At 38.1% G+C, this 15,130-nt stretch overlaps 1 protein-coding gene across 9 annotated transcripts in view; it reads right to left on the bottom strand.

The window, feature by feature from the left end:
• Positions 1–15,130, bottom strand: part of PIP5K1B (phosphatidylinositol-4-phosphate 5-kinase type 1 beta) — a 330,062-nt gene that overhangs the window by 215,622 nt on the left and 99,310 nt on the right. For 6 of the 9 annotated variants that reach the window (XM_073806188.1, XM_019934739.3, XM_019934736.3 and 3 more), the window contains exons 2-3: positions 6,826–6,910; positions 3,616–3,684 (exon numbers count right to left, since the gene is read on the bottom strand). In XM_073806188.1, the coding sequence (XP_073662289.1) occupies positions 3,616–3,684 (69 nt within the window). In that variant the 5' untranslated portion in view covers positions 6,826–6,910. Of the gene's footprint in view, positions 1–3,615; positions 3,704–6,825; positions 6,911–15,130 lie in introns of those variants that run through there. The other 3 variants (XM_073806189.1, XM_073806186.1, XM_073806187.1) reach the window with 2 other exon arrangements.

Genomic DNA, 15,130 nt, shown 5'->3' with positions numbered 1-15,130 from the left:
GTAAAATCCAATTGCTCATCCAACAACTCATTAAAAAGGAGCATACCCCATGGTCAGGGCTTCAGGGTTGGGAAAGAAAGTTAATTTTAAAGTATTTGTAAAAGGGACAATAGTTAATGAAATGCAAGGGACAATAGTTAATAGTTAATGAAATGAAATAGTTAATGATAAGCCTTGATGACACCCACCTAACCTGTTATCATTCCCAGTTTTCTGTCATCTGCACATTTGCAAAGTATAAATTTGATGTCTTCATGCAGGTCATGGGTAAAAATTATGACCTACACAGGGTCAACTCGCATCATGTCAGTAGAGACAAGAATGTTCCAGGTACCTTTAAATCAAGATCCACTAAACTTGAGAATTCTCCGTATCTGCGACCAATTTAATGATTCTTTCATAATAGGAAATGCAGTTAATTTGACATAAACTCTATCTTTATGAACCTCTGCAGGTTTGTAAAAGACATGTGTTTCTTCTCTAAATGTACATAGCTACATGTTTACAAACCCATGCTCAAACTATGCCGAGGAACAGTCTCACATCTGGTTTCCAGAATGTACCTTTTCCTCATTTCTGAAAATAGGGATGATATTTGCTCATCTCCTGTCTTTTGATGGGAGCCTTCCATTCTCCCGATTTTTCAAAGCTCACACTCAGTGGTTTCCCTATTCTAGCTTCAAGTTCTTTCTTCTGGGACATGGTTCAGCTGGGCCTAGAGACACACATCTGCAGTAGCTAATGTAACTCTTACTATCACCACTCCTAACACCACCATTAACACCCATAGAGTCTGTCGTACAGAGTGAAGTAAGTCAGAAAGAGAAAGACAAATACCATATGCTAACACATATATATGGAATTTAAGAAAAGAAAAATGTCATGAAGAACGTAGGGGTAAGACAGGAATAAAGACACAGACCTACTAGAGAATGGACTTGAGGATATGGGGAGGGGGAAGGGTAAGCTGGGACAAAGTGAGAGAGTGACATGGACATATATACACTACCAAACGTAAAATAGATATCTACTGGGAAGCAGCCGCATAGCACAGGGAGATCAGCTCCTGCTTTGTGACCACCTAGAGGAGTGGGATAAGGAGGGTGGGAGGGAGGGAGATGCAAGAGGGAGGAGATATGGGAACATATGTATATGTATAACTGATTCACTTTGTTATAAAGCAGAAACTAACACACCATTGTAAAGCAGTTATACTCCAATAAAGATGTAAAAAAAAAAAAAAGACCTCTTGCTTAATGGGGAAGAATTCAGTTGAATAGTTCAGCAGAGCTGTTAACCTGTTGGCAAAGCAACACTTTCTCTAAATGATCCCTTCTTCCTGCTTTGCATGATAACACCATATTCACCGAGGGCTAAAGTTCTAGGCACTATGCTGTGTCTTGGTGCTTTTCTTACAGAGAGGGTCCTCCTCTTCCCTTGCTAACCTTCCTTTTAAAATCAGAGGTCATCAAAAAGGTCCCTATGCCATCACACATAAAAAAAAAAAAATCATAGATTTTTTTGGTCCTCTTAAGTTTCCTGCATCTTCTCTTTATTTTTCAGAATTATTTGCTATCATACAATATGATTTTTAGTTTTTATAACCTTCCCAACATTGCTGAGTCAGATACCCTGTTAGGGACATTCATCACAGAATCATACCTATAATATTACTGAAAACCTATTTTACTAATTCTTGAGCAAGACACACTTAGTAACTCCGAGATTGCATGGTCACATGCCTTCTATTACTTTTGCATTACTAGAGAGCTCCTGCAAATCAGAACACAATCAAGAATCACAAGGCATCTTGAGGCTGACTGAGAAAACTGCCTGAAACTGCTCTGAAGGAATGCCAGGCTGACAGTTTGACCATCTCTGTGTTGGTCCCATGTATGACTGAATTTACAAAGAGTCTTGGGTAAATGAGATAGGATTTTGTTTTCCACCTGTGTCTGAAAATAAATAATTCTGTATTGCTGCCTCTGTTCAGATTAACAAATTTTAGAAGCTGTAACATGACACTTGTGAGCTCATGAATCTTTAACCTACTATTCCCCAAACACATCACCTCTTTGGATGGCAAGCTCTCTGTTTATACTTCTAGGTTTGGCTGAGTAGAAAAGTCAGAAGAAAAGATATACCAGGAAAAAGTCATGTTATTCCACATGAAAATGGAACAGGAAATACATCATGTTAGTTCCATGACCTAAATCTGTGGTCAGATCACACGGTTCATGGGACTTGATGACAAAACTTCTTGCTAGCTATCCATTACAGAGTAAAAGGCAAAAGGAAATGTTAAGGTATATCAAAGCTTCAATACGCAAACCTTCTACTCCCCAGAGAGGAGGAGGGCAAGGTCTTTTAAAAGCTAAAAAGCTAAAATGCACAGTCCATTTAAAATCAGGAACAGCAGTGCTTGGGAACATATATCACCCAGTAATGCTTCTGAACATTAACTTGGTTGCTAGGAACCAAGAATTTATCGAAGTCAAAGAGTGGTCAGGCAAGATACTCTGGGAGGTCTAGAAAGAGATTTTTGTGAAATGGGCTGAAGACATGGAATCTGAGAGGCTTAGAAAGGGGTGAGAGGCAATTCCAGGCTAAAAATCTTCTCTAAAGGTAGAAGATGTTTGAAATTATGGTGGCAAGTAGCAAGTCAATAAAAAGATTCACATAGTGAACAAAGAACACTGCACACACATAAGGGCCTTCTTCTTAGGCATAAAAAGGGTTTTCAAGTAACTACCTTCTGTCAGTGTTCTGTATCATGGTAACTGTGGTGGGCAGAAAAATGGCCCCCAAAGATGTCCATGTTCAAATCCTTGGAATCTGTGTATATGCTACATTATGTGACAATGAGGAGTAAGGGTGGAGAAGAAATTAAGGCTGCGAATCAGATGACTTTAAAATAAAGGGATTGGGCTTCCCTGGTGGCGCAGTGGTTGAGAGTCCGCCTTCCGATGCAGAAAACACGGGTTCGTGCCCCGGTCCGGGAAGATCCCACATGCCGCGGAGAGGCTGGGCCCATGAGCCATGGCCGCTGAGCCTGCGCATCCGGAGCCTGTGCTCCGCAACGGGCGAGGCCACAGCAGTGAGAGGCTCGCGTACCACCAAAAAAAAACCCCAATAAAAAATAAAATAAAATAAAGGGATTATTCTGGATTATCCACGAGGGCTCAATGTAATCACAAGCATCCTTTAAAGTGTCAGAGTGACAGGGCCCGATAAAGACTCAACTGGCCTTTGCTGGCTTTGAAGTCGGAAAGAAATCATGATATAGACAATGCAGGCAGCCTCAAGAAGCTGGAAAAGACAAGGAAATGAACTCTTCCCTGGAGCCTCCAGAAAAGAATGCAGCCCCGTAGACACCTGGATCTTGACCTAGTGAGACCCATGCCAGACTTGTGACCTACAGAACTGTAAGAAAATACATTTAGGTTGTTTAAGCCACTAACTTTGTGGTAATTTGTTACAGAAATAGGAAACTAAGGCGGTAACTTACATACAAATGCTTTGGAGGAAGAAAAGGCTTATGGCAATATTAGCATTCTAAGCAATACAAGTGTTCCTCTTTTTGAACTGAAAAAAGACGATAACACACTCACTCACCTTTTTATAGGTTTTTTCTTCGTTTTGTTTCCCAGGTGCTGCATCTCCATTCTCAGCAGCAGACGACATCTACAAGAGAAAAATGTACCTATTTGAATTTAGATATTCTACTCTGAAATATAATATGCTAATAATATTGTTACCTGTTTTGGTTAATTACATTTTTGTTGTTATGCTGTTGTCTCCAAGAAAGGAAGAGATTTCTCAGAATACTAAAAAAAAATTCTGTGTTCTCCAGTCTTTCCAAAATAAAGTTTTACATATAAATCATTTTGGCCGCACATTTTACTCCGTATGCTCTAAGAAAGAGGCCATGGAAGTCCAAGCCCAGATCATATGTGTATAAGTTTCTTTCTACAAAGCCTTAAAAAATTAATTTCTTTCCCCTATTCTTCTGGTTATATATACTTCCTGTAAAAATATCTGGAAAGTACCAAAAACATGAATCAGAACAAAAACATTACCCAGTTCTACTGCCCTTGGGCAACTCCACTATTCACATTTTGGTATGTTTGTTTCCACCTTTTGTTCCATGCACTTTCATACTAAAAATATTATGATACTATCTTAACACAGCATTTTTCACTGAACACTTATGTAATAAGCATTTTCCCATTTGATTATAAAAATCTCAATGTAAGAATAATTTTTTCTAGTTGCAAGAGACACCACTGGGTGAACACAATTGCACGTTAATACTTTAGTTAACAATGCCAACACTGAAGGACAGTTGAGGTGGATCAGGGGTTTTGTTTCTACAAATAATGCAACAGTAATGACCGTGTGCTTCTACCTTTGTCCACCTTTAATGTTTTCTTGTACTAGTTTCCTAGAATTACTAGGTCACTAAAAAATCAGAAGCTCTTACCACATATTGCTAAATTTCTTTCCAAGAAGAATACACCCATTCACACTAACAGCAATGAGTGGAAGCTGGTTTCATTACACGCTTAGCAATGACTATTATCATTTTAACTCTTTGCTAATTTGACAGGTGAAAGGAAGCACCTCCTGATTTTAATTTGCATCCTTGAAAATTATTAGCGAAGGTTAACATTGTTTGCATATCTTTTTTTGGTTCTTTGTATTTCTTCTTTCAACTTTTCTATTATTTTGCCCACTGGTCTATTGGGGTCTTGGGTATTGATTTTTTACCTATTATGGCTAGTAGTATTAGTGGTTTCCTTATTGATTTTTATGTATTAAGGTTATTAATCTGTTCACAAGCACATTATTAGTATCTTCCATGCTGCTGTCTTTTACTTTGTTTTATAATTATGACATGGAGAAGTTTTACATTTTTCATACTTAAAACTATTGACTATTTTTGTGATTTCTTCCAATGCTTTTAGATAAAATTTTATTTTTCATTGGGAGGTATCAGATGTTTAAACATGTGCTCCTCTCATCTTTTAATAATAAGGTTTTTACATTTTCTAATTCATCTGATTTCTTAAAACCAGTTACCTATGTGGTAAACAAGGATAACTACATAACTCAGCGTGCCATGATGTTTAAGGGTCTTATCTTAAATTGCAATGAACAGCATTCTATACACCATGGAGGAGAAAACTTCTGACTTTCTCATAAGCCTTTGAAGCACATTTTAAATCTTGGGCTTTCAATAAACATAGTATGCACTAAACCTAAGGATCTGCCAGCCATTTCTCTGTACTGGAACTAAATGACTGCCATGAACTGGATGTGACTAAAAACCACCCAAGAAAATGAAAGAACGGACCATGGCAAGCCAACCTCACCAGACCTATGACTGCCCACCAATCCAAGCATTCTCTTAGATAAACTTTCAGTTCCATTTGTCTCCATTCAATCTGTCCATATTTGAATATGAAGTTTTCAAGGACAGATGTTTCATACACTACTGCTTCCCACACTGTATCTGCTTAATTTATTTAAAGAATAGTTGATTTTTCTAGTTACTTCATAATATGAGTTTTGAATAATATATTAGTGGAATTGGAATATTTGAAAGGTTTTACAATATCAGGCTCAGGGTAAAAACCAAACCCAACCCTGTATCATTCCCCTGGAAAACTCAAATTACATAATCACTATAAGAATATATAAGGAGTTATCTGATATTTGATCCCTATTTCCGTATTAGAGTATGTTTGTGCAATTTAGTATGTACTACCACTAATAAGAGTAGGATTTTCCTTAATCTTCAACTGTTTGATAGGGCCCACAGAATGAAGACTTCCCTAAAGAATGCCATTTCAGTAATTTCACTTCTAAGCCTTTGCAGCTTTTAAAACCGAAAAACTTCAAGAGCAATGCTGAAAGGGCTTGAAAATACAGTCTTAATGAGGGGTTGACAAATTGGCATGAATGAAGGACGGATGATGAGTCTTTTTTTATTACTTTGTAAATCATTCCTGACTAGACAGTAGAAAAGAAGTGGGTAAACTTAATATATTAAAAAAAAAAAAACAATTCCCTTTAGGCAGCACAAAGCAGATAATAATGTTAAAAGCAGACCATGAGACATCACCTGGATTCAAAGGGTTTTGTTTGTTTGTCTCTGTTTAACAAAGGTCACACGGACTTATTCACCAGGACGTCCATGTAGGAGAGGCAAATGAGATGCTTGGGGATGCTCTGGTCAACTGCAAATGGCTATTAAAATGGTCACAGTGACAATTACTGTCTCTTCCTAGACTTGCTATGTTCTGCACTCGTTAAGGTACATCATTTACAACTATGGAAGCCAAGGTAAGTATGGATTAAAAACATTGCTTTAAAAAACATTATAATCATATATATTTCTACATATGCAAAAAGGAAGGAGGAAAGAAATTCACAGAAGTACTGGTAATTATCTACAGACGGTGGGATTGTGAATGCTTTGCGTTATCATGTTAATATTTTGCTATATTCTCCAAGTATGCTGCAGTGAGCACTGCTACATTTAGAAATAAGGAAAACACTAATGCTAGTCAAGTATTTAACCATACACAGTAATTAATAGCAGAGACCACATCTCCTGGGTTCTGCCCCTTTTGGCATGCCAACATCCACAACATTTCCTGTTTCTATTTGCTTGCTGTTTGTTTTCAATTTGATAATGTCAAAGTTAAAGGCCATGAACTAGATACATGATTTAGAGTATTTGTGAATATAAAACAAAAGAGTAAGGGCTTATAATGAGTCCGTTGGAATTAATTAAAAATATAGACGGTACTGCCTTACCTTTGTCAATGAAATGGCAAGTCATCTGTAATTGGTCGTGATGAGTGGCCTATTCATTGTTGAGACTGTTTTCCTCCCCAGGTTCCTGTTAAAATAGAAATCACTATTCATTATTTATTCATACCTCTACGTCATCTCCCAGAAGAGATCAGAGGTGGCTATAGGGATACACACAATGCAATCAGTTAAAACTAAAATAAAGAAATGTGTGTATAAATAAAGGGAAGATAAAGGTGAGGAACAAGATGGTGCCAGCAGTATGGGCTGTGCACAGAATGTGAGCCGTGTAATCCTGTATAGTTGTTGGATACCCTGGTCAGTCTCCAGTTTGACTCTGAGATTCCTAGTGGTCACAGCAGAGGAAGAAATAATCAGTTACATAAATGCCCAATGTTCATAAGATAAAAACAAGTCAGTTGCTCAAATGAACCACATTGGGGATTGAGGCTGCAGTGGAAGTTTCTCCTGTGGGTCTTCAAAAAAGAGACCCCACGTGATGTGTGGATAATTTTGCAATATTATCCCTGTGATAAATCAACTGTGATTTTCATGAAGGTTGGTTCAATAACACAACTTCAAAGACAGTTCAACAAACCTTTTTGCCCTATAATTATGTTTTTATACAAAAGAGATACTTGCTTATGGTACCCAATTTTAAAAATACAGTTTAAAGTAAAAATGAATAAGGTCCCATCAGTATCTCCCCAATGAGATAACCAATGGTAACAGTTTGTTGACTATCCTTCCAAAATCTTCCCTATGCTTACACACACACATGCACACACTTATTTCAGCCACTTCTATCAGCATTTTAAAGATATTTTTCAAATCTATATTATATATCTCTCTCACTTAAAAATAACTGTATCAGGACTTCCCTGGTGGCGCAGTGGTTAAGACTCCACGCTCCCAATGCAGAGGGCCTGGGTTCAATCCCTGATCAGGGAACTAGATCTCGCTTGCATCCCGCAGCTAAGAGTTCGCATGCCACAACTAAGGAGTCAGCGAGCTGCAACTAAGAAGCCCACGAGCCACAACTAGGAGGAGCCTGCCTGCCGCAACTAAGACCCGGCACAACCAAAAAAAAAAAAAATGTTACAAATGGAATCCTATGGTGTAACCTTTAAAAAAAATAATTGTACCATATTCCACAAAATGGATACACCATCATTTAAGCAATCACTCCCTCCTGGACAAACATGCAGACAGTTTCCAGGTTTGGCTACTGTAACCAGAGAAGGAATAAACAGACTTACATAAACATCTCTAATGTTCTAGTACTTTTATTTCTGTGGGAAAGAATCCTGGAAATTGATCCAAAGTTGATAAGTGCATTAAGTATTTGAAGGACCTTTGTTACATTCTTTTCTGTAAAAAGGGTGAAGCAATGAGTCCCACAGTGCATAATGAGTACCTGCTTAATGACATACTAATCAGCACTGGATGTTTGCCATCTTTAAAATGTTTGCCAATCTAATGGGCAGAGAATGACACCTCAGTCATTTTAATTCACTGTCTCTTACCACTAACGGGGCCTATCCTCTTCACAGCTTTACTGGTGATTTACATTTTCAGTTCATTTCCTTTTGCTTATTTTTATACTGTGCTGTTTATCTTTTTTTCTTTTATAATCAATCTGTAAGATCTCCTGGTATATTAAACATTAACTGTGTCATATGAGCTGCAAGCTATTGTTCATCTTTTGGCTCTGTTTATGGTGCCTTGTCAGGTAGACATTTAAAATATTTACATAGTCAAATCTACTAATTTTTCCTAGATGGACTGTGGATTTACTGTCTTACTTGGGAGAGTTCTCCCAAGCCTGATGTTACACTACATGTATTCTCCTGTATTTTCTTCAAATACCTTTATAGCTCATTTTTAGCATTAGATCTTTGCTTCAAATGGAATCTAACCTCATCGTCTCCCAGATGGGTAGCTAATTGCCCCAACATCATTTACTTTATAATCTATCTTCTTACTGGAAGGACATGCCTTCATGCCTCCTTTAGCAAATATTAAGTTTTCCTGTATACCTCAATATATTTCTAGGCTCTCTGTTCCAAAGACTTACTTGTTGATTTCTAAGCTAATATGTTGTCTTAAATGCAGTAACATGCTGCTGCTACAAGTTCCCCACACTATTTTTCTTCCAAGTTTATATTTTTATATGGACTTGAAAAGCACATTGCTTAACCTGAAAACACGCCCACCCCACCAGCCCCCTGCCAAGTTGGAATTCTGACTAGAATTATATTAAAGTTATATACTACTTTGGGAAGCATTAATATCTTTGGAATTTTAAGTTTCCTTATTCAAATCATGGTATAGTTCTCTATTTCTTCAAATGTTATTTTATATCTTTTACTACAACCATATTTTTTGTTTTCGTCTTATGTCTTACTAAATTCATTCCCAGATACTTTAGTTTGTCATGCTTTTAAATAGGGATTTTTCTATTTGCATTTCTAACTGGTTATTAACTCATAGAAAGAAAATGATTGGGTTTCATCTATTGTCTTTCACCCAGTCATTTAATCAAATCCTCTTACAGAATTTTAAAAGATTTTAGGCAGAGTCTCAATCACACTACCTGCAATATTTATACATCGTACTTCTATTTCTTTTCCTATTACATTCAATGAACTTCCAAATAAATGTTGAATAATAGCAGTTGAGTAATAGTAGTAGTGCTTGATATTTATATTATAATCCTACAGTAGTCACCATCCTCTATAATGGTCTTGTTTGTTTGGTAGCATAGTAGCTTCTTTCTGCTATGTTCTACTTTACTCTTTATTAGGAACGTCTACTGAATTATATCAAATGCATTTTCAGCATCAGTTGATATAATCATAATTGTTCTTCCTTATTCTACTGTGCCAAATATAACATTGAGAAATTTCACAATGAAAAATTATATCTTTCTAGAAAAACCCTAACTTAGATTTGATTTGCTACCATTTTTAAAAGGATATTTTCATAATTGAAATTGAATGATTTTTCTCCCATCTTTACCAGGTTTGGGTAGTAAAAAATTAATACTTTTCATAAAATTGGATGGCTTTTTATATGCACTTAGTTTTTGGGGATTATTCATTTCTTGGAATTTATAACCTTTCTTTGAATCAAATTTTCATAATTTAATTGTTAGAAAGCCATCGATTTCCTTTAGATTTTTAAATTTATTGTCATAAAGTTAACACATAATATTTTGCTACTGAAGTCTTTCGATTCTTTTGGGATCCAGGTAATGTCTTTTTCCTTATTCTTGATGGGGTGTGTGTGTGTGCATGTATGCATATGTATATGTGTGTGTGTGTGTGTAGACATAAAATGTATATGTATTATATGTTGCATATATATGTTATAAATATGTATTTTTGTTAGTCAGACTTCCCTTTTCTATTATTTGTTTTTGTGGCCATTTCCATTAATTTTAGCTTTTAATATTTTCTTTCTTTGGGCTTTAAAGAATTTCTTAGATGCACTACTTAGTTTATTTTCACTCTTTTAAAAAGATAGTGTTAAAATCACTTAGGCTACAAAGTATTCCTGAATATATTAATGATTTCCTCATAAATTTTGATGTGAAGTATTCTGTTTAATTTCCAAATAATTTGTAATTTTGGACTTGATTTTCAATTTGATCCAGGAATCATCTATAAGAGTTTCTTAACGTTAAGTATTTATATTTTAATTATTAATCTTTTCATTCATTGCTATATTCTTGCTTATTGCACTGGGATCAAAATATGGGATAAGTAAAATTTCCCCTCCCACTCAAGTTCAAGTTTTTTCCTATGGCCATAGAAACAATTTTTTTAAATGTTACGTAGACACAAGAGAAAAACGTGCCTGTGCCCTGTTTCTAGGGTAGAAAAACACTATATTATTGCCACCTTATAACATTGTCTACTTTGTCAAATTATGAAAAAATACAGTAAAATTCTCTGATATGGTTATAGGTTAATCATATTCTCCTGTATTTCTACTTTTTATTTTTTGCCTTAAAATTTCCGTAACTATGCTGGCCGTGTACAAAGGATATATGTATGTATAATAGTGTCCTTGCAAATTGTACTCTTTATCTGCAAAAGTATCTCTTTTTCTTATTTAATAATTTTGGTCTTGGATTCCATCTTGATGCTAATATCCTCACTTCCTCCCTTTTATTTGCACATGCTTGGCATCTTCTTGTCCATTTTTTATCTTCAGCTTTTTTAGTTATTGTCATTTGGTTTCAGCTGTGTTCCTGACAAACAGCTTAAAACTGGATTTTTTTTTAACCAATCTAAGAGTCTTTGTCATTTGAAAGGGGACTTAACAAATTCACATCTATTGTGATTAGATTATATTTGGTTTACTTGCATCATATTTGTTTACTATTAATTATAGTTATGGTTCCTGCATTTATTTTTATCTATTCCTTTCTTGCTGGGTTAATAAAATTTACAATTCTATTTTTTCCCATTAATTGAAATTTTTTATTCCACATATATTTTGCTCATAATTATCTATTTTTAAACCATTAAGAGTCTATGTATTTCTAGTAAAAAAATAATAATAATAAAATGACTTTATGCCATCCCACTACCCAGGCATTTTTCCTATGGTCTATTGTGCTAGACGCAGACCTGTGCCACCCAGATCTCCCCTCAAGGAGGGCAGGCTGCTCACCACTAAGAGTGTGGTCAGCAGACGCCTCCGGCTGCCAGCCCTTTCAGGGTCTGCCTCTGCAGGGAGCCTCCTCTCGCAGGCCCTGGCCTTGCTGGGGCTGCACACAGCCTGTGACTGAACGATGGGGCAGCTCCCCACTGAGTTGGCCCCGGCTTTGTGGGTCCTACATGGAAGTCTGACTTCTTCCTCTGCTTGCCTGACCATGCTTCCCCCCTCCTCCTTTCGCAGGTTGTATCACTCTCCAAACTGTGTGGCTTAAAACGACGGAAATTCATCCTCTCACAGTTATGGAGGCTGAAAGTCCAAAATCAAGGTGTCAGCAGGGCCCTGCTCCACCCAGGCTCTGGACTGCATCCTTCCTTTCCTCCTCCTAGCTGCATGGTGGTGGCCGTTCATCCTGAGCGTTCCTTTGCATGCAGCTGCATCACTCCAGTCTGTGCCTCTGTTGTCTGCCTTCACGTGGCATTTTCCTCTTCTTATACGGACACCAGTCCTATTGGATTGGGACCCGCCCAATGACCTCATCTTAACTTCATTACATCTGCAAAGACTCTATTTCCAAATGAAGTCATGTTTCACAGGTACTGGGGGTTAGGACTTCAATATGTTTTTTTGACCCCTGAAAACATCTTGCACCCAAAACTCTGTCCCAGTGCCTGCTTCTAGAGAGCCCAACCCATGACATCTGTTCTCTTCCTCCCCCGCAAGAGGAGATATATGGAATATTTTTACTCTCTCAATGACTGCTCCATTTTGAACCACTAACTAGCTCCTCTTAGTTGACACAGCTCTTCTTTTTTTTTTGCAGTACGCGGGCCTCTCACTGTTGTGGCCTCTCCCGTTGCGGAGCACAGGCTCCGGACGCGCAGGCTCAGCGGCCATGGCTCACGGGCCTAGCTGCTCCATGGCATATGGGATCTTCCCGGACCGGGGCACGAACCCGTGTCCCCTGCATCGGTAGGCGGACTCTCAACCACTGCGCCACCAGGGAAGCCCGACACAGCTCTTCTTAATGAACAATTTATAGCTCACAGTCATATTATTAACATTTATTTGACTTGATCACAAGTTTTACAAGGTTCATTGCTCATCATTGTTTCTCTGACTCTTCATCTCCTCCTATCCGAACACCTTTGTTCTGATTCAATTTTCATTCAGTTGGAACAACTTCTCAAGTAGTTCCTAAGAAGTGGCGCATGGATGGTCTGCTCTGTGTCATTCCATGTCCAGAAATGTCTTTCCTTTGTCCCCATGTATAACTAGATCTCTTGGATTCTTGGCTCCCAGACCTTTCTTTCATCTCCCTATTGCTATGTCACTGCTGTCTTCTTGCTTCCTGGCTTACAGGTGAGTAGTTTCACACTAGTCTGATGCTTCTGTCTTGGTAACTTATTGGTTTTCTCTGTCTAGAAACCTATGAGAGTTTTCCCTTTGAACACATAGTTCAAAAATTCCATAAGGACAGATGTGTCTTTTTTCATCAATCCTGCCCAGCAAAGGGAAACTGACAAGAAGCTGTTACACGGAGATCTGATGACTTAAACCATGAATAATATGTAGGCTCTCTAGCTGAGGAACAAACAGACTTCATATCCTTCAGGCAGTGCTCTCTGAAAATTATTTCTCGTGACCAACCTTTTGATAAGAACTGGACAGGGGACCACTCAAAATTATAGTCTCTGGCAAGAGCCTGGAATGCAGAAATTCTAATGGCCAAGTAAGGGCATAATCATAAGACTCAGGTCTCCTTAGCAGATGTGTTCATATGTAATCTGACACGAGACTCCCTGTTAGAACTTATTTCCTTAAATTATTTCTGACATTAAACAGAGCCAATTAATAGTGTCATATGATTAGACTGTTGAAACACCAGCTCAGCTAACAATAATACATGCCAAGCAATGAAAATGTTTTTGACTTGATGATGGCTTATCTATCCTTTCTGGTATTTGGTATCTGGATTTTGTTAGCATAAGGAATAAATAATTTATACTATTTCAGAGCCTGCTACCTTTCTATGCTTTCATTCAACTGCAGGGAAGGAAAGACTCATTTATTGAGCAACAACTATGTGTGAGACGCTGTCACAAAAAAGATTTCATTTAATCCTGCAACGAATCCTTTGGCATTCTTCCATTTAGCTTGTGTGATTCTGACACTTGTAACTGACTGTTCTATAATATCCATGGGACGCAGTCATTTTTAATTTTGCTGAGGCTCTCGCTGTGAGGCTGGTTTGTAGAAGTGAAGCCCTTACTGGTGAAGAAATATAGCAACTCCCAAATCCCTCCATCTCAGCCTGGTTTGCTGTTGTCTTTACCAATGCTGAGCATCAGAACCCCTGGGGAGCTTTCTGAAAATTCAGGTTCTCAGGCCATGCACCAAAACAACTAAATCACTGTCTCTGCATGGTGGGTCTGGGGAACCAGTTTTTTCAGTATGCTTCAAGGCCTTGGGTTCATCTAAGCTACTCTAAGCAGTAGAGGCAATAAATATGTTTTATCACTTCAAGAGAGATGTTAGGGTCCAGGAGGGAACACAGAACCTATTCTGGGTATGTTAAAGAAAGAGAATTTAAGACATGGAATTAGTTATAAAAGTGACGGGTGAGTTAAAAAGCTAAGCAAAAGATGGTGATGAAATGCAGAGACTAACATTGGCACCCCAAGGGCTAGAGGCACACCAAGGGAAGGGGTGTTACCAGACCTCAAAAGTCGGAGGGATCTGCGGAACATCATGGCGAGGGTGAACTGGAAGAGGTTGGAACTACAGAAGGAGGGGGTATATTTGGAGGCATGGTGAAGACAGTCACTGTTGCGGATACTACCCAGGGCACAGAGAGGGGGATACACTCTAGATTCTCCCTCAGCCCCTCTACCCAGCAATCCCTGTCTATGGCTCCCATGGGCCAGCCTACTGAAAACCATGTGACACAGGGAGCCCGAGAAATGTATCCTCTAGGAATGCCTGCCCTGTGACACAGAACAGGAGAAGAGTGAGGAATGGCTTTGAGACAAACAGGCCAGTGATGGGCTACAGAATGAGATACAAAAATGAGATAAAAATATGAATGTGGGAAAGCAGATATGAGCTAATGATATGCACAAGATACATGGTTCCCAATGAAAATGTGGATTGGGAGGCAGGCTAGGAGCTGGTACAAACTTTTCTATTTTTATGACTCTGGGGATTTCCAAAGAGCTTAAATAGATCACTACAAAGTAGCGAGGGTCTACTGCAGCCTCTTCATTAAGCGTAGGAGTGAGGCTGTGACTTGGGACAATTTGCCTGGGGTCAAGTCAAGAGGTGGTGGGGTTGAGACTTGATCCAGAGCTGTCTGACTTCAAATCTACTGCTCATTCTACCATACCACACTCTCCCTCCTAGTTATTTGACAAAATGTTGGAAGGCTGTCTACTAAATATTGCATTACATTTTTCAATTTTGTAAAGGCAATCAGGAGGTTAGCTGACAATATTAACTTACATAATTATTTCCTGTAAAACTTGTTCGACATCAATGAGTCTCAACCTGGAGGGCATTTCTGAGTTTACAAGGTGGTAGGGGAGCTTTTTGAAACTCTACAGTTAAAGAATGGACTTGAGGACATGGGGAGGGGGAAGGG

Source organism: Tursiops truncatus, chromosome 6 (genome assembly GCF_011762595.2).
Source record: "Tursiops truncatus isolate mTurTru1 chromosome 6, mTurTru1.mat.Y, whole genome shotgun sequence".
NCBI classification, from domain to species: Eukaryota; Metazoa; Chordata; class Mammalia; order Artiodactyla; family Delphinidae; genus Tursiops; species Tursiops truncatus.
This window is presented reverse-complemented; position numbering and strand designations above follow the sequence as displayed.